The sequence below is a fragment of the Netta rufina genome (assembly GCF_964035555.1).
Source record: "Netta rufina genome assembly, chromosome: 19".
In the NCBI taxonomy this organism is placed as follows: Eukaryota; Metazoa; Chordata; class Aves; order Anseriformes; family Anatidae; genus Netta; species Netta rufina.
In genome coordinates this window covers 11,041,516-11,067,714 of record NC_140143.1, presented here as the reverse complement: position 1 = coordinate 11,067,714, position 26,199 = coordinate 11,041,516, and the positions used below count along the sequence as shown (strand labels likewise).

At 51.1% G+C, this 26,199-nt stretch overlaps 1 protein-coding gene across 5 annotated transcripts; it reads left to right on the top strand.

The window, feature by feature from the left end:
* The first annotated feature begins 638 nt into the window (after positions 1-638).
* On the top strand, positions 639-25,717 carry NDEL1 (nudE neurodevelopment protein 1 like 1). Of its 5 annotated transcripts, none has more exons than XR_014618977.1 (11): positions 639-709; positions 6,978-7,076; positions 8,464-8,617; positions 9,885-10,033; positions 11,062-11,198; positions 13,057-13,230; positions 14,094-14,185; positions 16,520-16,671; positions 18,465-18,596; positions 19,722-19,756; positions 24,060-24,160. XR_014618977.1 is itself a non-coding variant. In XM_084298446.1 (10 exons), the coding sequence occupies exons 2-10, from the start codon at positions 6,991-6,993 to the stop codon at positions 24,065-24,067; spliced, it is 987 nt and encodes a 328-aa protein (XP_084154572.1). In that variant the 5' UTR covers positions 639-709; positions 6,978-6,990; the 3' UTR covers positions 24,068-25,717. The 5 variants fall into 5 exon arrangements, 2 of the variants coding, with proteins under 2 accessions (XP_084154572.1, XP_084154571.1); XR_014618978.1 differs by lacking the exon at positions 639-709 and adding an exon at positions 3,874-3,892; XR_014618979.1 differs by lacking the exon at positions 639-709 and adding an exon at positions 6,009-6,179.
* The last annotated feature ends 482 nt before the right edge of the window (positions 25,718-26,199 follow it).

Sequence of the window (26,199 nt, the reverse complement as noted above, 5' to 3'; positions counted from 1 at the left end):
GGCTCTGCAGAACCCAGAACCTGGCTGCTTTGGCTCTATGAGGAATGGGAAATTCCTTACAGTGGGAAATGGGATCGGTGCTGGCGGTAGCAGGAAGGCACAGAGGTAGGGGAGGGGGATGCTGACGGCCCCGTGTGCCCCTCTGGGGGCCTGTCCCTGCTGCGGGCTGCTCCCAGCTCTGCCCCCTTGGCCCCTCTCCCCCCCAGCCTACATGCTCCTGTCTGGACAAGCCGCTCCCCCCCAAATGCAGTCCCTGGGGCTACCTGTGCCGCTGGCAGTGTCTCTCAGGGGAGTAACAGCACGGCGGCTATTAAAGGACGCGCTGTGCCCAGCCACCCCTGGGGAACAGCCCCCCCCCCCGCCCTGCCCCAGCGCTCAGTGCAGGCACCCGGCGTGCTCTTGGGCCACATGGGGGCACCCCACTCCCTTCACAGCCCGACGGGCCCCAGCCCGCCCCAGGCCCCTCCCCGCACACCCACAGCCCCCGCGGGCCTGCACCCCCCCTGCGCCCCCTCCCCGAGCCGTGCCCCCTCCCCTCCGCCCCGCCCCTCGCAGCCCCGCCCCTCGCCCCGTAGCCCCGCCCACTCGCGCCGTAGCCCCGCCCCCGCCTCGCCCCGCCCCCCGCCGCGCGTAATAACGTGGCCCCGCCCCGCGGTGCCCGGATCAGGCGGTTCCGAGGCCGGGCGGCTGCGGCGGGCGATGCGCCCCGGTGAGCGGCGGGGCCGGGACAAGGGCCGGGGGGCGACGGGGAGCGGGGGGGGGGGGAGCTGCGGGGGGGAGCTGCGGGGCTCGGCCGGGGCCCGGCCGGGGCCCGCGGGGCTGAGTCCGGGGCCCTGGGGCGCCCGGCGCGGCCCCGCCGATTGGCTGCCAACTGACAACGGGGCACGTCCCGCCCCCCCGCGCGCGCGATTGGCCGACGGCGCGGCTCCGCGGCCTGCTATTGGGCGCAGCGCACGTCTGTCGGGACCGGCCGGGCTGCGCGGCCACCGCCCTGCGCGAGCCGCTGCCCCCCCCCCACCCCCCCCGGCCCCTTGAGGAGACGGAACGGGGGGGGGGGGGGGGTCCCGAAGGGGCTGCCCCTGCCCTGCCCCTGCCCTGCCCCTGTCCCCCGGGGCCTGCCGGGCTCGGCGCGGGTGGCGGCAGGCGGGGGGGGCGCAGTGGCACGGGCAGTGCCCGGGGCCCTCGGGGTGTCTCTGGCTGTGTTGGGTCCTGCCCCTTACCGAGGGTACAGGGGTGCGGGTGTGTGTCCGTGCGGGTTTAGCTTCCTCCCCGGCTCCCGGGGCTCGAACCCTCCTTTCCTCCTCGTGTGGAGCTGCGGCTGTGTGAGGTGACAGCCCCGCTGCCGGGGAGGGAGAGCATGGGGCTGGTGGTGGGGCTGTGACCTTGGTGCTACGGGGAGAGCTGGCACTGGAGGCGGCTGGCACGAGGCTGCCAGAAAGCAGGGAGCGAAGCACTCCGTGTGCCTTCAGCCTCTTACGGGTATTTTGGAGAAGTGGGGGAAGGTGGACTAAAACAGGAGAGCCGCACAGTGTTCAGATGTTTGTGTCCCCGTGAACGTAATCGAGATAAAATTGACGTGCGTTCAAGCAAAGTGCGTTTTCCCCACTGCATTGTGCCCGCCCTGGGGCAGGACGAGCCGCTGCCAGCAGTGTGGTTTCCCCAGTACGGCTGTACCCCCAGAGGGGCCTTCTGCGGGGACAGCCCGCTGAGCTTCACTGCCCCGATCACAGCACAGCTCGGCGATTTCTTTAAAACTTTCATCTCGTTGAGTGTTTGCTGAAGGGACCTGAGTCCCCCCGCTCATGGCCAGCCTGTGACCTGTGTCTGGGTGGCCTTTTTCAGAAAGGTTTTCCCTCCCTGGCACTGCCGGATTGTAAGGGATTTAAAAGGCAACAGAGGATTGCCTCACCTTAGGAGAAACCTGCGCCAAGTGCTCTTCCCTTCAAGCTTCCCAGTCACTCGTTGTTTGACAGTGACCAAAAGCATCGTAGCCCTCTGGCCACCGCCTTTCCAGGGAATTTCATCATGGGGATGGCATTAATTGCTGAGAGAATGGGGAGGCTCCAGGGACCTCTGCCGGCTTCTGTCACAGGCTCTTTGTGTTCGCCTTAAACTCTCGGGTGAGGCTGTTGCTTCTGGGCAGGAGATGCTTCGGTGGTGCTGCTGGGAGCAAGCAGAGGCAGGTTGTCTGACACTGCCAGGTGTGTGAAGGAAACAATGGTTTTAACAGGAAATTCTGATGCCTTTGGTAGTTGTAGCTGGATTTCTGAAAAGAGGCTTCCCATATTAGTGCCTTCCTTCTGTTTTCCCTGCTTGCATCGCAGGGCTGGCTAATGTGGCAACATTGGTTTGGTTTTGCTTTTGGGGGGTGGGGGGTGGATGTCCCTGTCTCCCCCAGCAGGTATCCTGTTTGCCAGGTGTGCAAGCCTTGGCCATGTGTGCAAAACAGGCTGGCTGTAGTGCATCAATAAGGCTGACTCCACAGTGGCTGTCAGGATGAAAAGGCTTTACTGGACGGTGTCTGGCTGTTCCAGAGGCTTCTATCCTGAGCCTGGCTTGAGGATCCTGTGGGTAGGTTTGGTCCTCTCCTGCCTGGCTTGCTACCCACCTCGGAAAGGCAGGACTGATGGTTACGGCCGGGGAGGGAGTGCTGTGCTGACGCTGTGCTCTCTGACTTCTTTTTTCCTCCCGAAAGCTCATGTGCTGCTGTTGTAAGAGGCAAGGAGGCATTTGTTGTGGTTCACCAGAGAACATTCAGTTCAAAAATAGTACTGCAGGAAAAGACAGAGGTTTGCTTTCCGAAGCAGAGATGGAAGCAGGCAGCCTTCCAACACGCGTATGAAAATGCCTCCAGCTCCTATTTCAGGATGAGAAAAACAAGCCCAAATTGATTGGAGAAACCTAATCCACGGCTTTTGTTTGTTTGCTTGTGTTCTATATTCTTATAAGTGAAAGACAACACAAGTTTGTGTTTTCTTTTTTTTTTTTCTGGAGTGCTCAGGTGCCCAGCCGTGCTTTAAGTCCAAAATTGGGTTTGACATAAAATAAACAAATCCAGAGTTTCACCAGCTCGGGGGTTACCTCTTGGTTCCTGGGATTTGACAACCAGCAATGGCAGAAACAAGTTTTCTTCTGTTTTTCTGAGATGATGGGAAGAGGTGGAAGACCTGGGTTTGCCTGCCGGGCCCCAGCGACGCTTCCTGGCAGAGCCCTTCCCGGCACCAAGGGGCAGGCACCCGGCCCCTCCGGGGCTCTGACAGCCCAGGGAGCTGGAGGCCGGATGTGACCTTGGCAGGATTTCTGCCAGGTCCTATTTTAGGTGGGTATTTGCTCAGTTCCAAAGGTCACTTGGCGGTTGTGCCACATTTGGTGGTGGGTCAGGAAGTGAAGCGTGGATGTGGGACGCCTTTTACCGCAGCTTGGTGTGTTCGGTGACGTTGCTGTGCCTCCCCTCTCCTCGGTGAGTGCTCCCTGGAAGTGCTGGGTGATCACAGCTGCGTCTGAGCATGGCTCTGAGTCACTTCAGATGTGCTTCTGTAGCCTGTGATGAGCTGAGGGTCGGAGCAGCAGCTTCTGAGCTGTGGGAAGGGGCAGAGAGGAGTCCAAGCACTGCGCTGGGTGTGGAGCCTTGTGTTGTGCTCTGACATCTGATCCAAGCCCGAGCTGCAGCCTCCAGTCACATGGGGAGCCCGGGCAGCTTTTTTTAAGGTGCTGTGTTTGTGTTTTAATGGCTCAGCTGAGAGGTGGCTCCTTGAAGAGGAGTTTTGGCCTTGAATGCAAGGTCCATTAATGTCCTTGAGGAAAGTACTGTCTACCTGGTAGTTCGGTTCCTTCTGGCACATGTGGGGCTCAGAAAATACTGAGCATCCCACTTGGCAGGATGCTTCTGGAGGTGAGGAAACCGCGTTTGTCCCATCTTAAAAAAGAAAAAGATGCAGTTAGAGAAGTCCTTAACCTACAAGCTGCAGTTTTGTTTTGTTTTTGTTTTTGTTTTTTTTTGTGTGTGTGTACAATCACAGCATCGAAAAGTTGTTCCATTTTAAGAGGAGAGTTACTCGGTCCCAGTGACTGTGTACTGGGGGCTTGAAAGCAGCCACGGTGCTTTGAACGCAGCTCTTGTTTTAGTGCTGCTCGGACCTGGAGCTATGCCCGCGTGCCCGAGCTTTCCCAGGGCGCTGCATGAATGCGGAGCTGTTGTAATGAATGCCGAGTGGGCATCACCAGAAGCCTGCTCTCATTTTCCCTGGAAGACGCTGCTGCATTGTCTTGTCCATGTCCTGAAAGCCTCAGTGTTCTTTGTCAAAGGCTCGATTCTGGCAGCGCCACGTCTGCACGGAGCCCGGGAATGGGAAGGGCTCGGCGTGCTGCGGCTCAGCCCCTCGCACAAAGCCCCGAGCCGGGCAGCTGGCGCCGTGCAGCAGCAAAGCCGTCCTTGTCCAGCCCCTGGCACGCCGTGGGTGACGCCGTCCCACGCGTCCGTGCCTCAGGCTGGGCGCTCGTGCCCTGGTGGTGCTGGGGGGCTGCTTTCTGCACCGTGAAGCTGCCTGCCCCTCCTGATGCTCAGTGCAGCGTTCTGGCCCCAAGCTGCCGTGTTTGTGTAGTGAGTGTGCTCTTAGCTTGCTCTTGGCCCCGTGCACGTGAGAGAAAGCAAGAGCTACAGCATCGTGCATGCAAACCAGGCTGTGGGTGCTAGAGCTTAGCATGTTGGCATCTGAGGGAGGTGTTTCTGCAGGGCAGGAGGCAGGTGAAAAATCAGGGCTGACAGCTGGGCACGAGGAAGGACCCTGAGCATGGGTGGGTGCGAGCTGCCACCGCCTAAAAAATGTGTCAGGGGCCGCAGACAGGCCTGGGAAGGTCGGTGCCGTCCCTCTCTGAGATCTCAGTGGTGAAGGACGAGGGGTGCTGCCGGCTTTGGGGTACCGCAGGGCGAGTCTCCTCCCTTTGGTGTCTCTGGGGAAGTGGTGCTTGGACGAGGGGTGGAAACCCCCATGTTCTGCCCTCCCCACCCTCGCAGCAGGAAGCAGTCCTGGGCCCAGGCGCGCCTTGTGGCGCCTGCTTCTAGGAAATGATGCAAGGCGCTTCCTCGTGCTAGCTTTCTTCTCAACGCATCCTGAATTTTGCTGACGTGGGGCTTCCTGGTGGGTTACGTCTTCAGAAGGGCTCCTCCGGAGCACTGGGAGCTGACCCCGTTCAGCGCTACACCTCAGGTGTTGTTTTGGGGAAAACGTGCTTCTTGCTGCTCTGTGCTCTCAGCTGGCCCTCTTGGAGAGACTGAGGGGAAGGTCCGGAGGCTTGTACTGAAGCGGTTCCAGTGTGATCCGCGTGGGACTGGTGTTACGGACAGCACACAGCGGTAACCAAGGCAAACTGCTCATCGCTTTCTCTTCCCCCAAATCAGCGTAGCAGCCCAGGAGCTGCCTGACGTGTGCCTGAGCCACAGCAACGTCTGCTCGCCTTGCTGCAGCTGGCTGTGAAACCCTGGCGGCTCGGGAGGTGATTCACGGGCTCCGCATCCACCGTAAACAGGCACTTTGCACGGGGCGCCGTTTGTTCCTGGGTTACCATTAAACTGCCTTGCCAACAGGTGCAGCAGCTGAAGCACGTACGCCAAAGACGTGTTTGTCTGGAGGGACAGCAGGACTGGACAGACGTGTGCCGGGAGGGCTGGCGGTGCCTCACGTGTGCTGTGCTCAGTTCAGGGCATTGTAGGAGAGGAAACACGGTCAGGTGTCAGCGGCGTGGGGGCCTGGCTGATGATGGCCAGCTCGGACCTGACAGCAGCGTGGGGTGCAGGAAGCACAGGGAGGCAGTCGGGGTGCTTCTGAGGTGCCGAGCACCCGCTGGGTGAGTTTGGTCCCGTGCCCTGGGTGGTGGCAGCTGCGGTCCCGGCTGAAGAGCGGCTGTGCCGCGCTTTGTGAGCTAAGGACCAGGCTGGGGAATGAGCCTGGCTGCCCTCTGATGAAAGCGCTGGGGCGTTCTGTCCCACTTCTGGGTGGCTGAAATGTGGGTCACGGCGATGCAGGACGTGTCAGTGTGACACGGCTGGGCCTGGAGGGACAGCAGTGGCTATTGATGGCTGTCAGAGGGAAGGCTGGGACTCACGGGTCAGCTTTTACTGGCTAATCTGCCAGCGTGAGCTTGGAGCAAGCGTTATCTGAAGCCTCTGCCATAGCAAAGAGGTTGGTTTCAGCTTATTCCTTTATTTTCTGGGAATTCATAACCGAGCTGGAGTCTCGGCTGTTGGAGAGGGGGGAGAGAAATGACTGCCTTGCGTGGGAGCTCGGAGAGAGCTCCCAAATGTCTGTGTGACACCCCGGGGGCAGCTCCTGCACTGCAGAGCGCGGCTGCCACCCACCCGGAGACACCCCTGGCAGGAGCTGCTGGCCTTGGGGGGCACGGGGCTTGGGGAGAGCTGTTTTGGGGTGGCTGGGGAGGGCACAGAGAGTCTCAGGGTGGCTGCTGGCACCTGCCTCATTGGTACGGAAGCAGAAATGAGCTTGGGCTCAACCTGGGAAGAGTAAATCGAGTTTTAATGCCCACAGCACAGCTCCTTGGCTGTTGACCTCAGAGCGTTTGGGCTTGCTTGTTTCGTGTCTCTGCTGCCATAACAGGAAGGGCAGAAGGCAGAACCTCTAAGAACATTTTCCAAATGGAAGTGGAAACTGTGATAGCTGTAAATTTCAATGTCCTTACCAGTGGTGGTCCTAAATGAGCACGTGGCATTAGCTAATGCTTCAGTGACAGCTACAGCACGCAGCCGACAATTTTGGTCTCATTTCAGGCTGCTGCACAAGCCTTTCCCGAAGCCGGATGATATTTCATTACTTGCGGCAGGTCTCTGCTGAGTGATGATCATTAACATCCTGCTGGCCAGTGCCAAGCCTGGATGCTGTTGCCAGGCCATGCCATGAAGCCCAGCAGCAGTTTCGGGGCCTGTCTGCCTATCCTGAGCACATTCTTGTGTTTGTGCCCTGCAGGGACCTACTGATCATGGACAGTGAAGAAATCCCAACTTTTTCAAGTCCAAAGGAGGAAACCGCGTATTGGAAAGAGCTTTCCTTGAAGTACAAACAAAGGTACTGTTGTAGGTTTGCAGATAGTTCTTGATGATCAGAATGTGGCTTAATCTGTTTCTCTGCAAGATTTTACCAAAATGAGTATTAGGTGTCTGTTTAAAAAAGAGCTCTCTTTATTTCCAGCTTTAAATCCAGCTTTTACGTTCCCATCCTTGTGGAAGCGCAGTGTTCCTTAGTGCTACCATGCCAGGAATTCAAGGTTATGTTTTGGGCATGTTTGAGCAAGAGAAGAGCCCCTTTTGCTATCATGTGCATATTTGTATAATTAAAGTGCTGCTTTGAGTAGTAACTTGACATTTTATTGCAAGTAGCTGCCTTTGGGCTTGATGATATCATTACTGGTCCCTTGGGCTTCTTGCAGTTTAGTTACTGGTATAAAAAGTGACAGTTTTGGTGGCTGCTGCCATTTATTGAAATGCACTGTACTTCATAGTCCAGCCTGTGTTTGTGCCACTGTGTGTTTTAAGGGGGCACAAGGCTTTTTGGTTACAAAAAATGACTATAGGCTCCCAGCTTTTGTTCTCTTTGGAAGGCTTTTCTTGCACTCAGTGTTACCTGTGTGCAATAGAAGTGAAACCTCTCTCAAGCCCAAAGAGCCCAACGTGCAAGTTGCTTTTTTGTTTGGCTTTTTTTTTTTTTCCTGGGGATGGGGATGGGAGTGGGAATCTGAAGGGCAGGCCCCTTCACATGTGGGGTTTCCTGGGCTGTTCTTGGGTGTCAGAAAAGTCTCCCTTTAATGCCAATGGGTATGTAGTTTCCTAAAGTTTGTTAGTTTTCTCTGCAGCTTGCTAGGAGCTGAGCTATGACGTTTGGTAAAGATGAAAAATTAATAAGTGAAGTATGCGGAGTGGCTGCTTTTAGCAATTTAATACCTTGCAGTGGTACAAGGTTAGTAAGTGCTGGCTTCCTTCCAAAGTGCTTAAGTAACCCTAAGATTCAAAGCTTAATGCTTTTCAGCAACATTAAATTTCCAGGTAGTGCAGAAATACAGTAACTCATTCTGTTAGTGTCTGACCAGAAGCAGGTTACAAACTCACTTTATTTGGTGACTCTGTCAAGTCTGCTAGACTGAAAGCTAGGGGAGTTCAAAGTATTCATCAGGTTCTGTGATTCCTGGAAATAGCCTTGATAAGGTTGTATTTGCACATGTATTTAATGTAGCTGTTTGAGGGTTTTTTTGATGTTAGGGAGTGAATTTCCTTTTATGGCTAAACTTAATGTGATTTCTCTATTCCCTGTTTTTCATTTTCCCCTGCAGAGGTCTGTGGATGACGCTTAAGTACTTTAAAACTCGTGTTTTTTCAGCTGATTGTTTTTAACGAGCCATGGGCTTTGTCTTAACTTGAGAGGTGCTGCATTTTCGATTGACAAAACTGTCTCCTTACAGCTTCCAGGAAGCTCGAGAAGAGCTGGCTGAATTTCAGGAGGGAAGCAGAGAATTAGAAGCTGAGTTGGAGGCACAGCTAGTGCAAGCCGAGCAGAGGAATAGGGATTTGCAAGCAGATAACCAAAGACTGAAATATGAAGTGGAAACATTAAAGGTAGGTCTTGTCTGTAATGGCATTGCCTCTCCTACAGATATGTCTTGGATATTATTTTAGGTTGTCTGTTCTGTTCTTGGCCACTGAATATCCAAATGAAGTAAAGGAGTCATCTGTTTAAGATCCCGTCTTGAGGATCTCCAGTATGTGCTCCAAATAAGGCAGCAACCTACCAGAGAAATTTCTGGAGGAATTTTTCTTGTTCACATCATTAAACTCTTGTCATTGAGTTTGTGCTCGTTTATTTGAATTCTCTAGGCTTTGCCAAGTGGTAGCTTTATTATTTACCCAGGCAACATCAGCATAGCAACAGGGTGGACAACACAAGTATGTTTTGTCAGGCCATTGCGTTGTCATCTTTCTTTGCAATTTTTTAATTTTTTTTCCAGAACGTCTCCTTGGTTTTATGAGACCTTAAAGAAAGCTGAAGATGGGTGATATGTGCACATCTTTGAGAGATTTATTCCTAATTCTTAACAGCCATATCTGTGAAGACAGGAACTGCATAAGGATGTGTGTGTTCAGATGATGCATTTTAATTAACCCCTCTGTGTTAACAAATTCTTTCAGGGTCTTGAAAAGTATCTTTTCTGGTAACCTCAGATTAGTTTATTGAAGGCAAAGGTTGGAAAACTTACCTAATGGAAATAGGGTTTTGGGGATTACTTGTTCACATATCCAGTCCTGGTTATGTCTGTAAGGCCAGTATGTGTTTTTTAAGGTCAGTAGTTTTTCCATAAGACCCTGTCTGTACCCTGTGGAGCTGGTGAGAGTGTGTTTGAGACTTGATTCTTCCAGTATCTCAAAGATAAGCTTGTGGACCTGGAGGTTTTGTAACAGATTTCAGTGGCTCTCATTTGTAATGGAGACATCAGATGCGTTCTGGTAACAGTGTGGCTATTGTCAGGGGAGAGAGGCACTGAAGGGGAGGCTGTGCAGTTAGATTTCTGTTTTTCTAGATGTTTGAGGCATCAGAGCAGCTGTCAGTGCAGGCTGTTAGGAACAGATGCAGGGATGCATCTCTGAACAGCCAGCTGGGTTGTGATGAGAAGTCAATGCACAATGTGGTGTTTGTCATTTTATCCTGTGTCCAGTATTGATGTTCAGAGTATGTTCCTTCTGCCTTCACGCTTTTTGTTGTGTGTTACCAGTAATCCCAGATCAGCAGACTGCAGCTAGTATTTCACTTTGTTTGCCCAGTTTTACCGCTGATAATTTGGAGAATGTATGCTACTGATGTTTATCTCACTACTTCTCTTTCTTTCAGGAGAAACTGGAGCACCAGTATGCACAAAGCTACAAGCAAGTGTCGTTGTTAGAGGATGACCTGAGCCAGACAAGGGCCATTAAAGATCAGCTACATAAGTATGTGAGGGAGTTGGAACAGGCCAACGATGACTTGGAACGTGCAAAGAGGTGAAGGCTGCAGTCCTCTGATTTCCTTAAAGTATTCACTAGATCTTTTCCTTGTTATTCAGATTCATCACTTTATTTCTCTAAAGAGGAAAAAAAAAAAGCACATGGTTTAAAAAAATGATGCTTGATTCTTTGTACAGTGCAACTTTACTCCTGGAGTTTACCTCCGTCAGCTGGTAGTGTTATATTACATCAAGAAAAGCTAGTGGGAAAGCCTAAAAGCTTCATGCTCATGTGAGAACTGAGCAGTACAAGAAGGCTCAGAGCAAGCTAGGCCAGTGCACTGGTTTTGATACTACCAGCTGGGTGACTTGTATTTGTGATCCTTGTAGCTCAAAGCCCCTTTGAAGTAAGAAGCTAGTGCTTTACATAGTCCCTTTTAAATTGAACAGGCCAAAGGAGTCTCCTGTTCCTTGCATAACAGCTTAATGACTGTGGGGAACAAATGTGGCCTGTGTAAGTGCACAAAATGAACAGGCTGCTGTTAGAAACGCCCAGTTTTGGAGTCGATCATGCTTCCGTTTTGCTGAATGGGAATTTTGCCATTGATTCAGTGGGACCAGGAATGAGCCTCCGGCTATCTGGCAAAAAGATCTAAGAGCTGAGGCCCTGTTTCCACAAGGCTCTTAACCTCATGACTAACTTTTGACACATATGAGTTGTCCCACTGAAATCATGGAACGAATATCCCAGTGCCCTGCTTTCTGGGCTGTTGCCTGTTCCTCCTGAGGTGACTCACTGATAAAATATATGGCTTTGCGGAATGGCTTGGGAAGAATGGAGCAAGGTGCGCTAGACTGGCTCTTTTTCAGCTCTTTGGTACATCTCAGAGAGCCAGATGCTATCGTGTTCTTTTCATCTCAATCCCTGGCTTCTCTGGAGTTTTAGTCCTTTCAGAGAAGCATTTCCATAGCTTTCAGATGACTAACTTGAATGTAGACCCTGCTAACATTTTTCCTCTTATGTTTTTGAATACACTTTTATGTTAGTTGAGCCAAAGAACCTAATATTCTGGATTTTGTTTCTAGGGCAACAATAGTTTCATTGGAGGACTTTGAACAAAGGCTGAACCAGGCCATTGAGAGAAATGCGTTTTTAGAAAGTGAACTGGATGACAAGGAATCATTGCTAGTTTCTGTACAGCGATTAAAGGATGAAGCGAGAGGTATGGCTTTCTTGATTACTTCTGTGTCTTGGGACATTGGCTTGCTAACAGAGACGTGTAGCAACCAAAGCTTGTGTTTATAGAAAGGCTCATGTAATGACACTCAAACTGGTATTGTAATGTAAGCATTGGGATTTGCTTACTAACAGTATTTTCTCTATTCTTTGTATGTTCACTGTAGCTAAGAGCAAAAAAAAAAAAAAAATCTTCATGTAGGGCTGAATTAATATCAGATTCATTCAGAATTTTTAACCAACGTGACCAGAAAAAAAACTGTTTCGCAGATCTAACAGAGTTGAGTACTGTGTTCCAAAAGATCCCACTGTCTGTGGTTTTGTGCCTTGTATAGGAACGGAAAATACAGGAGATGACAGGAAAATGCATGATTAATGGCAAACAACTATCTTTAAAAATTCTGTCTACTGTGTACTTTCTAAATCTGTTGGAAATCACCTGGCATATTAAAGATATTCCAGTAAAGACTGTGGTTAGACCTGTAGGATCAGAGATGTTAAGATAGTCTTCTGGGTTATAATCAAGTTGGGAATTCCCTGGTGTGTTTCACATAGAGGACATGGGGGAAACTTTATTTGTATTCTATTTTTTTAATGGTTGGGGAACACGACTTCTCTAATGGGACAATCTGCTCAAAAGCCTTCCATTGCAGTAGGTTAGCGTTTTCAATGTTCATTCCAAAGTGAAGCTCTCTAAAACAATTCCTCAATGAAAACAACAATCTGACTGTAAGGCCATACACTTGACAGTAGGCTGGGATTTCTTTGTTGGTGTTCTTTGTGAGCCTCTTTGGAGCAAGTTTGTGCCCCACAAATTGAAAGCCACTATTGAAAAGTTTTATTTATAATAAATGTGAAAAGGGAGATTAAGAATTTTCTGAAGATATGTATGTATTGCAGTCTAGGGTTAGGGCAATAATACTGGAGAAGACAGCAAAACCTAGGGGATTATTTTCTAGAACACTGGGGGAATCATCACATGAGACATCCTCTGTCTTGGATGAGTTCTTTGCAAATTTTTAGCGTTTGTTGGAATAGAAAAGTTGCATGTTATTCCCATGTAAGCAAGCAGGAATGCTAGGCACTAAAAGAACAGTTATGGTATCAAAGTCAAATATAACACTTCTGATTGAACAGCCACAAATACTCTTCTAGGAATCCAAATCGGATTTCATTTCAGTTTTGCTGTTTTCCTCAAAATCTTTCCTAAAAATTCAGGATAACTTAAAAGCCATATTGTACAACAGACTTGATCCTTGTGGGTCAGTTCCAGCTCAGAGTATTCTGTGATTCTCTTTCGTTTGGACTAGTGGCTTCTTCAGCCTGCTCTTTCATTTGCTGAGGAGTCAAGAAACACTGGATACAGCCTTTTGACTGTCTCTGGCTGGTGTACAGTCCTGTGAATTAACTGGAAAAATAACACAAGAAACACAAAACTAGGTCATTAATCTGTTTTCCCAGCTTCTGTTTGAGCAGAAGCTGAATGCAGTTCAGCAGGCATTTGTAACCAGCTAAGTATTTCGAAGCACACTTTCCATGGAACCAAACTACAAGTGGGGAAGAATGCTGAGGTCAAGTCACCTGCTGTGCCCTCTGGGGCCGCGCAGCTCTCTGGGCTGGGGGATCTCTGCTGCCTCTTTACATCCAGCTGTAATGGGAGGTGCTGGTATTAAGCTGTCTGATTTGAGATGGGGGTCTTTGCTGGAGAAATCCAGCAACAGTGAATTAGTGTTTGGTTGTTGCAGAGTATTCCCCATTCCCCTCTCAAAAAACGATTAGCATGTTAGAGAAATCTGTTGCTAATATAACGTGTGGTTTTTGTATTTTCCTTCTTCCAACTTCAGACTTGCGGCAAGAGCTCGCGGTACGGGAAAGGCAACAAGAAGTCACCCGAAAGTCTGCACCTAGTTCTCCAACTCTAGACTGTGAAAAGATGGATTCAGCTGTCCAGGCGTCTCTCTCCTTGCCAGCTACACCTGTTGGAAAAGGATCAGAAAATAGTTTTCCTTCCCCAAAAGGTAGAGTTCCTAGAAGCTGTGCCTAGTTGTTTGAGATTATGCTCTGCTTGTCAAAAATAGTTTCAGACCAGGTCCTTGTTAGTAAACTTTAAGTAAACATGCGGATCATGTGGTATATGATCCACATGTTTAAGTAAACATGGTACATGTAGATCCAACAGGCATTACATAAATGTAATTTAAAAATTGCATTTTTAAATCATGGGCCAGCATCAGGCCTACTTACTGAGTGTCATGAGCAAATGCTATGGAAAAGAAAGATTCAGAAGCTGAGCTACTGCTTTGGGGTGGTAGGGACTGTACTCTGCAGTAGGTACCTGCAGTAGAGCACGTTGGGGGTTGCAGGGCAGTGCAGTGACTGATATTTCAGCTTAAGTGCAGGGTAGCAGTGGTGGGTAAATGGTGGGTAGTAATTGTGATAGTCTAGACTGCCTTTGTTACCACAGTTGCGTTCAGGGGTGCTGTTTTCTCTGTGAGGCAGCAGGATGTTAGTCCAGTCCTCTTCCCATCTGGAAGGCTCTGGACAATCACAAGGATTATGACATTTATTTTCTAAATTAGAGTAGATTCCAAGGGAAGCTCTGGTTGGATTAGATAGATTGCAGGCAGAAGCCTTGCAGATGCAGAGTGCATGAACTCTGCATGTAGGTCTAATGGAAAAGGAGGCAGTGAACAGGAATTAAGCTTTTATTCTTTCCATGGCTAGTGGTTATGCAGCCTGTGTTACCATGGAGTAACTGTATGAAGAGCCTGCAGTAGGATTTTGGATTTACCCTTTTATACTGAAGTTATTTTAAAAATTGAACTGTGGAGGAGGAGCAAGGCACATAGCAACTCACATAATCAAACATGTTTGTTTGCAGCTATTCCAAACGGATTTGGTACCAGCCCTCTTACTCCTTCAGCTAGAATATCTGCACTCAACATTGTGGGAGATCTCTTACGGAAAGTGGGGGTGAGTGCTCTGTACTGAAGTATCTCTAGCTCTGTGCTGATATCACTGAGCTCTCATCCTTGTAAGCAAATTAAAGATGGCTGTGGCCCATGTTGAGTTCATGCTGTAGTTTCCAATGTCTCTCTTCCAAATCATCCACATTTAGTGTTTAGTATGTAATAATATATATATTTTTAAGTATCTTGATTTGTAGAGCAGGTTTGCTGAAGTTCTGATGCCAGATTTATTGATGAAATTTTTACTTGGAGTAAAAAGAACCTTCAATGTTTTGGTACATTGGGCTAGACATCATCAGGCACTTGAGCATATTTCAAATGGGTCCTGCAGCTTTCTCTGTAATGAGACCAGGGCTCAGAACTGAACCTCAGACTTGGGGTGTCCACTGCATAGTTGTTTTATGTCACAGCAGGTGAGCTGAAATCAGACTGTCACTGTTTCTTCTTGTGCCTGAGGAGATCTGCAAGTGTTGCTGAAAAATGAAATAAATTTTAGAAAAGAGCCCTTTGGGTAAGAAAGGGAAAAAATAAATCAGGAGAAAGCCAAATGTTCCCCCTATGTAGTTAAACGGGAAGTGAAATGTGTGAGCCTTTAAAGGGATTACAACTCTAAGCAGGGAAGAAGTGGTTTAAACATCTGTTACGGTGTTGCTTAGGATGCCAGGCTTTCCAGTTGAATGAAGACGTGACTTTTGAGTTATGAGAAGCTTGTTTGAAGTGCCACAGTGGTTAGTGTTTCGAGTGGAAACATGGGTAGCCTCGGTGCCTAGCCTCCAGGGCTGGCTTTCCTCTCTCCCTTCTGGTTAATGAGGAAAACAGAAATAGCTGCAGTCAGGATAGTTGTTCTAGCAAAGTTTGAGCTAAAAATGACATCTTTGCTTACATTTGGAGCCAGTGAGCTCAAAGTTGGTTTGAAAGGGCAACAGGACGACTCAGGGTTATGGAGTGGCATGTTTAAAATGGGATCATTGTGAGTAAGAGTCTGCAGGGGATTTAGGGAGCTTAATCACAATCCTGTGTGATTACTCTGCAAGGACAGGAAATGCCAAATAAGCATGCTTCTTTCCCAGCCTCCTCTTAAACACATGCTCTGCCAGTGATGCAGAATTCCAGCTCATGCATTTGTTTAGTAATAATTATAGGATGTTCAGGATTTCTTTGGGCTGGCTACACGCAGGATACCTTCTCCCATGCCTCAGACTCCCTTTCTCTCCAAGAAGTTCCCTTCAGCTTTCTTGTTTGCTTGTGAGACAGCAAATTACTTGATGCAGATCACACTGGATATTTCCAGTAGAAAGATGCTTTGAGACCAAGAGATAGATAGGTATCTTTATATATAGTCACTAAGGAAGATTAAAGGGGTTTCTAGAAGAAGATGTTAGTATTCCCTTTCTCTTAGTACGTCAGTAAGTTATTAATGGAGTACTTTACTGAATGGAATCTGACACAGCCCCATATACTATGGAGTTGAAATTTTGTCTCCATGTGCCTGCGAGTGTGGGAATTCATACACGTGCAGGGTGGAAATAGCAAGTAATTGCAAGGTTTTTCTGCTGAACCAGACAGTCTTACCAAGTTAAACCTCGGTTTGTGATAAATGACAGAAAGGGCAGGTGATGTACTGAAGTGGAGGAGAGAATCAGGATTTGGGTCTCCTTCCTGCCAGGAGTCAGTGGAAGAGGCAGGTCTGTTAAGGTCTGTTACCTCACATAGGGGGAAAAAGATCTTTCCAGGCTAGCTTGAAAGTAGTAGAGATGAGGTAGAAACCCTGAGGATGGGCTTAGCTGCCTTTGTTTCTGCTGCTGTCTTATGCTGTGTCTGTAGCACCTCTTCTACTGAAGATTATCAGGGAGGATTAAGAAACTAGCCATGTTTTTCAGACAATGATTAAGAAATGCCAGAAGACATTGTCCTGGGAAAAATTCCAATTTTCCAAATGTACGGTCACTCCCAAAACTTGATGATTCTGCTTTTGGTTCTCTGAGTCCTCTGGTTAGTTTACACCAGCCTCACTCAAATTCTTAAAGCAAGAGGTTTCAGTAACTTCTGCCAAGTTACCTTTTTACATTTGGTACCTAAATGGGAGTTGATATGTTATAAAATCCTAGCCCTGATGGAAGCAAAATGTGCCTGGCAGTCAGCATCAGCATCTCATTGTGTGGGTTTCAATTATGGACAGATGACAGAAAATGACAGCTTTGTTCCCATTTAGTTCAGTTTTTGCCAAAGATGGTTACGTTGGGGTGATCACACAGATCACGGTGATCTGTGGTCATGTCAAAGCCTGAACTTGAGCAGCAAAACATTTTTCTTAATCCTACTTTTTCTCCTTTCACAGGCCTTAGAATCCAAATTAGCTGCTTGCAGAAATTTTGCAAAGGACCAGGCATCACGGAAATCCTATATTTCAGGGAATGTTAACAGCAGCATGATAAACAGCAATGGTGCAAAGTACCCTCATCCAGGACATACTTCCTTCTTCGACAAAGGGTAAGTCAGGGTTTATTTTTACACTAAAGGAGGGGGGAGTGTGTTTCAGGATGCTGTGTGAAGCAGGAGGGTTTTTTGGGCTTGTTTTTAGCCCACCGCAGCTTTCATCCAATAAGACAAATAATTTGTGGAGCCAAATTCTCAAGGGGACGGAGAAGCAAGGATAATGTAGACTTAGGTAAGGCAAAGAGAAAAGCAAATGTGTGACCTCTCAGCTGGTAGGATGTCAGCACCAGTTCTGCCCCTCTGCTGCCTCATCTCTCAGCTGGTGGGGACACCACGGCCTTCAGAAGGATCTCAAGGAAATAGTGGTGGAGTTGCCATAGCTACTGGTGCGTGGGGAGTGCCTTAACCACAGCTCTGGAGATTCCCTCGGTACGAACAGCTTAGTGTGGGCAGCACAGGCTCGCTTGGAGGGTGGGGCCCTCTTTTTACTTCCCCCTCTATTAGTGGAAAAGAAAATGTCACTGATTGTGTAATTCTGGCTGATGGACGGGGCAGCTGTACTCCTCCCGGCTGTGTTGCGCATCAGCCGGGAGGCCAGAAACTGCTTTCACAGGAAAAACCACTCTCACATGACTTCCCTTCGTATGGGGAAGTGGTTCAGCAGGAGGACGTTCCCCGTCCCTGTGGTTGGGTGAGCAGCACTGCAGGGCAGGACGTGCAGCCGAGCGCTCCTCCGGTGCTACTCGGTGATACTGAAACCTGTGCTGGGTGTCACCGGGCTAAACACCCTCCATGCTCCCTCCGTGGTGCTAGTCTTCCTTGTTAAACCCTAAGCCAGTTCAATTTTAATGCTGATTTTCAGCACACCCTCAATCTAGAATTTATTTTAGAGCATTAAATGAGCTGTTAGCAACCTAAAGAGTGCCATACAGACAACAGTCAAGCTGGGCTTCTGCAATTCTTCTCCTGTGAGCTGAATCACGTTGCTATGTGGGTAGCAGGGCAAGCTGCTGCTTAGAAACTGGCATACAGAGTTCTTAGAGCAACTGTTTTTTGTTGCTTTTGGAAAGGAAGTGTTCAGATACTTAACAAGGTCGTTGTCATTTGCAAATTGGACAGACGTCAGGGTTGTCTGCATACTGGGAGGCTGACCGGGGTCCACGCATCCCCCACAGCAGTGCTCACACTTTCAATGCAGGCTTCATTTCGTGTGCAAGCTGTCAGGATAGTGCTAGGGGGAGATTAGAGCTGTTCTTAGCAGGCAGCATGGCTATATTGAGTTGTGGTGTGACAAATAAGCTGATTGCTGCTTGGGGTGGGGGTCACTTTTAATTATCCAGATTGTCATCACAGTTGTTACCTGGGCTGGCTGCCTGCAGCTCAGAGCAGGCTGGAGCTGAAAAAGGCTTAGGAAGGCAGCCTATTGGTAGAGCACTTCTACAGCACACTCGGAGGATGTTAGCAGGCTAGAAAAGTGCATGGAAATGACTGTGCACACCTGCAAGTTGTGAGACCCTTGCTGGGCTCTATCCTCTCTCTCTCCTCCTCTCGTATGTGCTGCTGGGGTCAGGGGCTTGCCCCTTCCCCTCGCTTTGTCTTCCTGCCTCTCTCGTGGTCTGGGGGTGATGCGGTGTCTGTGCTGCACGCACACTGCACCGTTCCCGTGTAAAGCCTGAATAATTCTGTCTGCACCAGTACCTGGACAGAGCCCTCACTGCGGTGAGCTCGGCCCCACCGTGCCTGCCTGCTGGTGGTGCCTGGTCCCCTGCACGTCACGGCGGCTGGGCACGAGGGGCTGAGCTGAGGAGTGCTCTTTCTTCTCCCCTCTTCTCCTCCTTTCTCTCCAGCCCCTGTACTCTCCTCCCTGCCCCAAATTGTCGCTGGAGCCTGAATCAGCCACGTGTGCTCGTAGACCCGGTCCAATCTGCAGCTGCTGCCTTATGAACAGCCAGTTGCTGGGTGGTGGGATTGTGACAGAGGTAATTCAGTCACGTCATTACACTTCCATTTACTTTCCCATTTTGTTGGTTAAGATGTTCGATGAACCTCCATCTCTCCTCAAACACCCGCTTGCTGAGTAGAGCTGAGCAGGAAGCTCAACGTGCAGGAGATGGTGTGGTGGGAGCAAGGATAGGAGCAGTTACTTCAGCGTCACTTTGGGGGATGTTTGGAGAATAGCTGGGCTTGCAAGTGAGCTTTGCTGGAGAACTGGAGGAGGCAGGACTTACCTACTGCTTTTCTTCTTTTTCCGTGCTCTACCAAGTGTAGCATAAGATCAGTTTCCTCCAGAGTCGTTCCTTTAGGAACATGATCTTTCTGCACAGGCACCAGGACCCAGCAGAACAGCACCTGAACACATTCTCCAATAGATGCTTGCTTCTTGTAATTGTAATCGTTGTGATTGTTCTTAATTGTTACGAACTTTGATCCAGTTGGGGAATAAAATGGTTCTGACCTTGATGGGTTCTGCAGAGGCCTGGCACTAGAACAGCTGAGCTGGGACAGCAGCGAGCCAAGACCGGGTGTTTGTTCCTTGGGGCACGATCTGCTTGTTGGCCTCTACCCTGCTCCTCCGGCACGTCAGAGTCATTGCAGTTGGTGTTTATTCTTAGCCCAGTAGATTCACAGAAATAACCTATTAAAAAAAAAAAAAAAAAAAGCAAGCTAAAGTTTAAATGTGAAAAGTGCTTCTGCTTGATGTCCCCAGCCCTGATTGTAATACATCAGAAAGGAACTGGGTCTTCTTGCTGTTCCCTAGTCTTCCTTTAAAAAAAAAAAAAATCCCAGGAAAAGAGGAAACCTTCTTAAATGTGGGTACACCAGGTGCAGCTGAGTAAATCCACATCCCGTAAGGTGCTCTGCAGTGCTCCAAGCTTTTATTTGGGTCATGCACTTCAGCACTGGAGCGTGGTGGGGGTGCTGGTGGTCACTGAAGAGGGATCCCCCCCCTGCCTGTGCAGAGCAGCGTCCTTACACAGGGGTCACAGCAGAGAGCAGGCGAGGGTTGGTTCAGCACCCCCGCTTTTCCCCGCTGCTTGCATCCAGGGTTATGCCCAAGAATGTCTGTATTGTGTGCATAAACTGTTTCAATTTTTCTCCACTAGGCGTGAAAAGGTCATATTCCCCACCTTGGTCATGGGTAAATGAATTCATTTACATGATAAGCTGCATGCGTTTTAACTCTGGTGCTTGGAGGTGCAGCGTTGGTGGTTGTGCTAACTGCATGACGTAGTTGTAGCGTTATGAACTAATAGGCAATGAGCAAAGCCTGAGGCTGTAATCTCTGTTTCTCCTTACTTTAGATAAACTTCTCTGGTGCTGTGACCAGTTGCAACTATAAGACTGAGTGCTGCTTGCTTTCTTGGTTTAATATTTCTTCAATACTTGCATGCTTCTGACTGAACCAGACACATCAGAGATATGGGACAAAGCATTGCTGCTAACTTAGTGAATTTTGAAATACTGGTGAAATCTTCATTTTGAAACTTTGTGAATTTTGCCCTTTGGTCATGTTCTTCCTTCAGCACTGCATTGGACATTGGCTGGCTGCTGCTCAGCTGCCGTAGCTGTGGTCATGGCAAAGCAGGCAGGCACCAAGGTGCTGCACAGGGCTCTGCGGAGCAGGGGGAGGGCAGGAGCAGGGCTGTGAGCCCCCTGCCCTGCTGGCAGTGGGAGCAGGACCCCAGGGCACTGGTGTAAAGCTAAAGCACTGCTCTGCCTGGGAACCTCCTCCTCGTGCTCCTTGATAAGCTGGGCTCCAAGTGTGCTTTGACCACATCGGTGTATTCCCTGGGCTGGGTTGTTCAGCTGTGAGACAATCTGCTGGTGAGGTTGTGTGTGATACTTACGGGTTGATGGACTTTCAGAGACATTGTGCTAAATACAAAATACATCTCAAAATACAGATCAGTGAGTAAAAGTCTGTCTTGAGTAATCACAGGACAGAGAGCAGGTAGAAGCACCAGAGCCTGACCTGAGGGGCCCTGAGCAGGAGCACCGGGCAGGCACTGCAGGGTGTTGGGTCGGGTCTGAGCGACTGGGGAAAGTGCTGGCAGCAGGAAGCGAGCGACCTGGCTGGGATTTATCACCCAGGGCAGGTCCCTGGGCTGCCTGGCAGCACCAGCTCTGTGTGCGGTCACTCCATGTGTGTGTCAGCCTGGATGGAGCGGCGAGCATGGAGCGATGTGCATGTTCCTCCCGGCTCTGGGTGTGTCATGGTGGAGGATTTTGTCCCAGAGACTGAGTACAAGACCTCCCTTCCCAAGTTGTTCTCGTTGGTCAGTAGTCATCCACCACACTACAGTTTTCTTTAAGAGTTGCTCTGCTTAACTTATTTTCCTTTGTTTCTAACTGCAGTAATGCTAACTTATTTCTTTTGTGCATTTTTGTTAACAACAGAAGTCCATGGCTGGTAAAACATCTATAAACTGAGCCATAATGCCAGCTTTCAGCATCCCCTCGTTTGCTGATACTGTTCAGAGCCTTTTTCTGTGCCCCACTTACTGAACTGGCTTCCTGCGAGTCAAAGCTGCTGCTTGATCTTTGTTTCTGCACCGAGGGCAAGTCTGGGCGAGCAGTACACAAGGAACAGTGCGGGTTCACTGGGAGCTCATCCTGGGAGAAGCTGCTGCCGCGAATGAGCGCTCTGCTCTGTCTTGATATTCTTTTAATTAGCAAATCATGGGGAAACCTCACAAAGCTTCTAAACAAGGTTTTAATCTTCTCCATCTTCATCAGAGAGCCTGCTTGTCTCCCTTGTGCATCGTAGTGCTGTGAGCACTCCCCATCTTGCACAGTGCTGGCACCTCTTCACGTGACCGATGTCCTCATGCTCACCACTTCTCATGGCACTGCTGCCAGCAAAGCCACATCACACCTGCCTGAAACAGCAAAACAGCTTTTCTGTAAAGATAGGTTATAGGGTGTTGGTCCCACTTTGGAGAGTGAGGTCAGGACACAGAAAGGAGTCCCTGGCCTCTCCCCAGTGCATCAGGCAGCAGGGCGCTCCGCGAGGGCAGGAGCTGCAGGCAGTGCCTGGGCAGGCTGGGGGTGCCCACAGGCCTCTGCCCCAGCATGGGGGATGCTGCACAGCACTGGGGCTGCAGCCTTCATCCTCTTGCTGCCCCCGGCTCTGAGATGGGGATCGGGGATCGTTCTCCCTTTTGTCTGAGGCTTCAGGATATTATTTGTAATGCCGGTGATTTAGGTTGGGTCCCTTCACAGCTGTGTGGTGTCTGTGCAGAGTGCCCGATGGCTTCTGGCCTTGTCTGTGTACCTCTGGGAGACTGAAAAGGGCCCACGCTGCCAAATGAGCCTCAGAGCAGGAGCTGGGGAGGGCTAGACGTGCCCAGAGTCCTTCAGAGGTGAAGCTGCCTGCACGGACAGGTCTGTTGGGTGGGGGTGGCTGCAGCTGAGTCTTCCCCACGGGGTGAAACCCTGTTTGGGAGCAGCCAGTGCCCCAAAAGTAGCAATACCAGAAGTGGATGCTGCTTGGCTTGACCGGTCTCTGGTGTAGTGCCATGCACAAATGCCAGGTGTTGGGATTTAATTCAAACGCATCCCTCAGGCAGCTGCGGGCAGCGAGTGCAGCTGGGGCCCCGTGGGGATGCAGCCCCCGCTGTGTGCGCTGCCCTCGGCTTCATGCCGTGGTGCAGCTGATGGCTGCCTTGTGAGGACACGGCCATCACTTCTGTCCCACCTCAGCCCGGGCAGGGCACACAGCACATGGAGCAAGGTCACAGCAGGACAGCGTCTGTGTGTCACGAGAAGGGCTCTGGGTTTTGCCCAGGGAACCATGACGAACCTGCAGAGCTTTGGTTTAACGTGACTCGCCAGACATGACCCCTCCATACTGCTGCTATTCAACATCAGTTTTCTGTTCAAAAGGAAGCAAACTACCACGTTTTAATCCTATTTGTTTTTTGTTTCTCCCCTGTCTAGTTGGCAGAGCAGCTTTCTAGCTGATAAGTAATTTGCAGAGTCATGTCGGGAGGAGGTTGGCTTCCTGCCCCTTCACTCAAATCAGTTAGCAAAATGCGTCTGCCCCTAAGCCTCCTCCAGCAGTGTTTTGCTGCAGGCGCTCCTGGAGGCATTTGTCTCTGAAATGTATCAAAGTAATGCTCGAAATTTCAAGCTTAGTGGGGAGGAGATGGAAAAGGTGTTTTCTCCCTGCTTTAGCACTGGTGTGGGAAGCAGCACAGCCCCTGCAGCACAGCCCCAGGTTACCTTGGGAATCCGACCTTGCTCGCGAGAGTGCAGTTGAGCTCTTCATCCTTCAACCCTTCCAGAAGGGTTCTGTAATTGTCCAACACAACGGCAGCTGCTTCTGGGTTTGTTGGCAGGGTCTGTATAGCCCAGACCTGGGAGGTGTAGGGTCAGCGGTGAGCGTGAGCAGCACGGGACCAGTGCTGTGTGGAACCCACAGCCGTCTGTCCTGGGGCCAGTCGTGAGCCTGTCCCAGCCCCGAGGCCCTGCTCATGCGAACTGCTGGCAGGTCACCAGGCTGCGCTCCTCTGAGCACTGCCCTGGGTGCAGCCCGAGGCCTCAGAGCAGGTAGCTCCCAGGTCAGCTGCTTCTGCCTCCTCCCAGAGCCCTCCAGCTTCCTTTTGTTCCCACTTGGGGCTGGCAGCACACAAGGGGTGAGGGGCTCGCTCCAGGGCAGCCAGGGGTGGGCGAGCTGTCCTGGCAGAGGGAGGGAAAGAACTGAACTGCTCCTTGGCTGTGAGGCTGTGGTGATGGTGGAGCTCCAGGTGCTGTGAGTTGAGCCTAATTAGAGAAGATGTCAGTGTCAGCCACGCAGGGAGTGAGAAGCTGTCGTAGCCAGGTGCTCCTCTCCCAGCCCGCAGGGAGCAGGCTCTGTGTGCTTTAGGCTCTGCGTGCTTTACCTCCCACAGCAGCTCTGGGAGGGGGGAGCCCTGGGCTCCTGGGGATTTGGGGGTTTGCAGGGGAGCCCCGGCTGCCCCCCAGCCTCTGCTGTGCTGCAGCATCTGCAGCTGGCCCTCGCAGAGCCCTTCTCCCCTGTGTGGCTGCTCTGTAGCTGCGTGTGGACACCCGTATGTGTGTGTATCTACACGTACCTGCTTCCCTGTCTGCTTTACAAGAGCCTGCGTAGAGCCATCTGTGATGGACGCGGGGGCTTGGCTGGAGCTGGCCCCTGGCCGTGCCCCTCTGTGCCTGGCAGTGGCTGCAGCCGGCAGCCCCCCGGGGAAGGGGAGCTGTGGGGGGACCAGGCCCGCAGTGCAGGTGTACCCCTGAGGCTGGGGCCCCCCGGCTCCCCCTGCAGCCCCTGCCCTGTCCCCGTTGTGTCTCGGGGAGGGGGCTGTGAGGGGGCTGAGGAGGAAGGCGGTGGGTCTGTCTTCCAGTTCCTGGTGGTGGGTGGGGTGAACGGGACTAGCTCCTGGGGTTGCTTGTCACTCACCTGCCTGTCTCTTGTTTCTTCTCAGGGCAGTAAACGGCTTTGATCAAGGTTCCCCTGGACTGGGAGCCTCCAGACCTTCATCAGCACCTGGCATGCTCCCCCTGAGCGTATGAGTCAGCGCGAGGTTGTGTTTGGACTTGCGGATGCTTTTCTCAGCCCACCAAGAGAAGAACTGCTTCAGTTTCCTCCCCATTCCCGCCCTGCTGGAACACGACCTGCCCTGTGGTGTGCAGCAGTCCCTGCCTGGCTGCTGCTGGAGGAAGCCCTGTGCTCACAGCCCCTCGCATCTTGTTAATAGTTAACTTCCTCCTGTTGCTGTAGTGGACATGTTCTGACTTGGCCCCACGCCGCGTCGCGCAAGCTGAGCCACGTAGTGCTCTGTTTCAGGGGCTGCAAAACCTCGGCCAGGTGCTCCTTGACCTGCCACTTTATCTCTTCTCTAAGTTAGGTTTGGCGTGACAGAAACACTTGCTGCTTTTCTTAAAGGCCACCCATCTCGCTGCCTGCCCCCTTCACGATCCTGCCAGTTACCCACGCAGCTGCTCTCCTCCCCAGCAGGCTCCAACCTCTCAAAGGAGATGTGGGGTAAGGTGAGGGAGGTGGCAAGACATCTGCATCTGGGGATCAGGTCTGGGTCTGTAACTGAGTTACTGTAGCTTAATAAACTATGGCTGTGCAGGGTGCAGCTGCTGTGTGTCTGCCTCCAGCCAAGCCCCAGTGTGGGCAGGGGAGGACGAGCGCAGCCTCAGCCCTGCCTGTGCACCCCCAGCAGTGGGGGGCTGGGGCTGGGGCTGGGCTGTGGGGGGAGCAAGGAGAGGGGTGGCAGCAGCCCTGTGGCCGCCTGGCCCAGGCCCAGCCCTGAGCTCCATCGGGCAGCGGGGCAGCACCGAGGGGCTGCTGCCAGGAGCTGGGGTCTGTGGGGTGCCTGCGCCCCAACGTCCCCAGCCCTGGGAAGCCGCCCCCTGCATTAAGCCTTCCCTGCCTCCACACAGAGACACTCAGCCCATGGGCTGCCCTGCCCATGACATGCCCCCTCCCAGGACCCCATAACCATTGAAACCATGTTCAGATCTGTGTAATATATGACTGGATTTTACAGTGTCACTTGCAGGCTTCTGTGACAGTTTTGGGCGACTGTGTACCTTGTGGGTCTTTCAAGCAGTGTATTTGTGCGAGTTCTCTGTCTATGTGCCTCAGAGTTGGTGGATTTCAAAAATGAACCAGCAAGCCCAGCTGGGGTTTGATCAGTAGGTTAAAAAGATCTTCCCAGTTTGGTCCATCACATTCCGTTGGCTCTGCAGCTCTAAGTTTGTTTATTTACAAGCGCTGAGAAAAAAACACATTGCCCCCAGCGAAAGGGCGGTGGGAACATCACTCGTTGCTGTTAGGGCTTGTATGATCCTTTCCTGTGCATCCTCTGCTGCATTTGACTGTTTACATTTGTTTTATTGTACATAGGTTTGTAAACATAATATCTTTGCCTAAGATCTTTGTACATAACTTGGGCTTTGTAGCTTTATTTATTCAAAATCTATATGGCATGTTTCAATAGGACAGTGTACCATACCACCGAGGTGACACGGATAGTGATGCAGTTTAAAAACAGCAACGTGACAAAGCTGAGCAAGTAATCTTCCAGAAATAAAGTTCTTTTAATGTGGAATCTGTGGATTTTGCAGAAAAGGTGGCCCTGGCTGTATTTTGTCATGTAGCTGCGCCTGGGGACATGGCTGAGGCCTCCAGGTGCAGCCCCCAGCGTTTGGCTCCATGCACCCCCTCCAGGGCTGTGCCAGCGCTGCCTCCAGCAGCACCCCATGGGCACAGCTGCTCTCACAGGCCTGGGCACGGCTTCAGCCCCGGTGCTCCTGGGACAGCCCCTGAGAGCCCCCAGGCCCTCCTGCTGCTGCCCAGGCCAGCCCCACACATGCCCCAGGGGCACTGCTCTTGCTCCCGGCTGGTACCAGCAGCCCCAGTCCCTGCCCTGTGCCCCATGGGTGGAGGTAGGGAGAGGCACCCGCCCCCTTGAGGCACAGGGACAGACCCAGACACCTTTGTCGCAGGCAGTCACCCCCCCAGCCATCCCTTAGAAAGCCCCAAAAACTACTCGCACGTGGATCCTGAGTGCTCTGCACACTGCAGGGAGGCAGCTGTGACATGTGGACGAT

Excerpts from the sequence above, each read along its gene's own strand:
- NDEL1 (XM_084298445.1), top strand. The coding sequence starts at position 6,991 with ATGGACAGTGAAGAAATCCCAACTTTTTCAAGTCCAAAGGAGGAAACC. Across the intron at positions 13,231-14,093 it reads TAGTTTTCCTTCCCCAAAAG|CTATTCCAAACGGATTTGGT; the intron begins GTAGAGTTCCTA and ends GTTTGTTTGCAG. Across the intron at positions 16,672-24,059 it reads ACTTCCTTCTTCGACAAAGG|GGCAGTAAACGGCTTTGATC; the intron begins GTAAGTCAGGGT and ends GTTTCTTCTCAG.